The sequence below is a fragment of the Cyprinodon variegatus genome, unplaced genomic scaffold (assembly GCF_000732505.1).
Source record: "Cyprinodon variegatus isolate N-32 unplaced genomic scaffold, C_variegatus-1.0 Scaffold210, whole genome shotgun sequence".
NCBI lineage: Eukaryota > Metazoa > Chordata > Actinopteri > Cyprinodontiformes > Cyprinodontidae > Cyprinodon > Cyprinodon variegatus.
The window spans coordinates 1,086,587-1,089,693 of record NW_015150663.1 but is presented as its reverse complement, the minus strand read 5'-3'; the positions used below and the strand labels follow the sequence as shown (position 1 = coordinate 1,089,693).

Here is a 3,107-nt window from a genome sequence, read left to right as displayed (position 1 = left end):
GTTTGAGACTGTGGAGGCATACTTTTGGAGTGCTGGGTACTATACTCATGTATATACTATGACTGAGGAGCTCAACAGGAGGTTCAAAGAGGACAAACTTGGATGTTCCATGACAAAGTCACTCAGTCCTTTCACTAATTAACAGTGTATTCCAACTGGATAAATAACCCAAACACAGAAGCAAATGAAGGTGCACGCATCCTCTGTGACTTCTATGAAGAGGATGAGGACCAGCTGAAAACCGAACTACAAGTCTTCCACTCCAGCTATCCTTCAAAAGTCCTCAGAAAAATCTTTGCCATACTGAGGAAAATTAGGGACTGGTTCATATTTCCAACCTTTGTGAAGAGGATACAAATCCATAAAACACTGCGAGGTACAATGGCTTCTGAGGAGAGATCTTTTTCAAGCAGAAAGTTATTAAAAACAGAGTAAGAAGCCTGCATGGAGAAAAACAGGTTTCTGACCGCCTACGGCTTGCAACTGAGAGAGAAATTCAGATCAAACATAACAAGGTCATTATATTCAAAGACATGGCACCAAAGAGATTACTCCTCTAAAGCAGGAAAAAGAAAATGATAACACAAGATTCTGAGCAAACGACTATCTAAATCAAGTATGTGGTCAATTTCATTTCAAGTTTTTTTATATATATTTTTTTTTATATTTGAGATGGTTGATTATTTTATAGACACAAATGTTTAATAATACTGTGTTCTGTTGTTACCAATTTTATCATAAAGCCAACCCGTAGAGTGTTCAACATTATTAAAAACATGAATCTGACAGAATATGAGTATTCATTTGAAATGGGTATACATACATGATGTTGAAACTGTGCAGGACTCAAACTACCAGGACAATTAGCAATGATATGTGCCAAACAAAGTGCCCTTTTTTCTACTCGAGCACCTAAACCCCAAAATGTCTGTGCACGCCACTGCTTATTTGCAAATGCTTAATGGTATTAAAGAGTATTACAAGTGTAAAGGTTAGCTTCAACACCTTCTAAGACACATTTACTGATTAAAAATGAAAACCGTAACCCAACACCCTGTGGTATTTTTTTAGAACCAAGAACAAGCGTTTAGAAAAATCATATGACTAAAAATCATGTTAAACACAAACTTTGTTATATTCTTTAGTTAACCAATATAATTTAAAATTTAAAAGATAATTTTATAAAAATGAAAAAAAAAAACTGAGATGCTCTACTTTTGAGATACATATGAAAGCATAACATTTGTCTTTAAAATAACACATAAAAGTATTTTTTAATTGGCCATGGAACTAAAATGCTATAGGTTATTATGTAAGTTGTCAAGATCAACTTTCAACTATTCCAACCAATGTTTGTCGTGAATGGATCTACTCAAACTACGTGACATGACATACATTAAAACAAATTATAAAATTAAATATTATATTTATCAAATAAGTAAACAAAGAAAATAAAATTTTTTTTTACTTATACCAAAATACGGTAATTTACACGTGCATTGTGCTCTCTTACCTCTTGAAGTGTTTCTAGTCCATTAAAAACATCAGCAAACTCTGTTGAGCCTTTCTTTAGAGTCTGGTCAGCAGGCAGCGTGTTATCATTGTAAGATGATACAAACTTGAAGTCACTCGTTCTAGATCCTGTTGTCAGGTAGGTATCATAATTGTAAGCGCTGCGTAAAGTTCCCGTACCATCAACATCTGAGTAGTTTGGTGGAAGATAACCTCCAGGAATGGCAACTGCTCCATCAAACAACAGTCTGGGCTTTCTTCTGCGACAAAACCTCACACCCAGGATGATAATAATGAAGGTCAGAAAGAAGGTGGACACAGAAACCAGCGCGATGATTAGATATGAGGTCAGTTTGGAGTTCTTTTCATCATAGGACATATCCTTTAGTTCTGGCACCTCAGCCAAGTTATCAGAAATAAGTAAATACATGGAACAGGTGGCAGACAGAGAGGGCTGTCCGTTATCTTTCACTGCAACAATCAGGTTCTGTTTCATGTTGTCCGATTCTAAAATGTCCCGCTGTGTCCTGATCTCTCCACTGTGCAGATCAATGGTGAAAAGTCCAGGATCAGTAGCTTTGACTATATGATAGGACAGCCAAGCATTCTGTCCGGAGTCAGCATCCACTGCTATGACTTTGGACACTAGAGAGCCTCCATGTGCAGCTTTAGGGACCAGCTCAGTCATGAAGGAGCTGCCCTCCAAGGTGGGATAGAGAATCTGAGGAGAGTTGTCATTCACATCCGATATAAACACACTGATGGTCACGTTGCTGCTGAGTGGAGGAGAACCATTGTCTCTGGCCATGACGTAAACTTTAAAATTCCTGAACTGTTCATAATCAAATGACCTCACAGCATGGATCACCCCTGTGTCTCCAATAACAGATAGATAAGAGGACACTGAGGCACCGTTCACCTCAGCAGGTAACAGAGAATAAATCACTGTACCGTTTTGTCTCCAGTCTGGGTCATATGCAGAAACGGAGCATAAAGTGGAGCCAGGTTTGTTGTTTTCATTAATATATGCGCTGTAGGACTGTTCCTGAAATACAGGTGGGTTATCATTAATATCAGCTACAGATAACTGAACAGTTTTAGAGGAGGACAGAGGTGGAGAGCCATCATCAGTGGCAGTGATTGTAATATTGTAGTCAGTCGATAATTCGCGGTCCAGTTGCGCTGTGGTCACCAAAATGTAATAGTTTTTAATAGAGGGAACCAACTTAAATGGAACATTTTGCTGGATGGAACAGCGAACCTGTCCATTTTTCTCAGAATCTCTGTCCTGAACATTAATGATCCCCACTTCTGTACCGGGGGATATGTTTTCAGGTACAGGGTTGGACAGAGATTTCAGGTAAATTTCTGGTGCATTATCATTTACATCCTTAACATCCAATAACACTTTAGCATAAGAGTTTAGTCCTAATCCATCTTTAGCTTTCACTTTGATTTCAAAATTATTTCTTTCTTCATAGTCAAGCTCCCCAATTAGTTTGATTTCTCCCGATTTGGGATCGATTGAAAATAAATTCATATCCTCCTCAGACACGTGGCCAAATTGATAAGTGACGTCTCCATTTACTCCTTCA

The 3,107-nt window shown here is 37.9% G+C and overlaps 1 protein-coding gene across 1 annotated transcript in view; it reads right to left on the bottom strand.

The window, feature by feature from the left end:
- Window positions 1-1,368: 1,368 nt before the first annotated feature.
- The window catches only part of LOC107088215 (protocadherin gamma-A12-like), a 6,599-nt gene continuing 4,860 nt past the window's right edge, over window positions 1,369-3,107 (bottom strand). The window contains exons 2-3 of the mRNA XM_015380236.1: window positions 1,514-2,976; window positions 1,369-1,377 (exon numbers count right to left, since the gene is read on the bottom strand). Of these exons, the coding sequence (XP_015235722.1) occupies window positions 1,369-1,377; window positions 1,514-2,976 (1,472 nt within the window). The remainder of the gene's footprint in view (window positions 1,378-1,513; window positions 2,977-3,107) is intronic.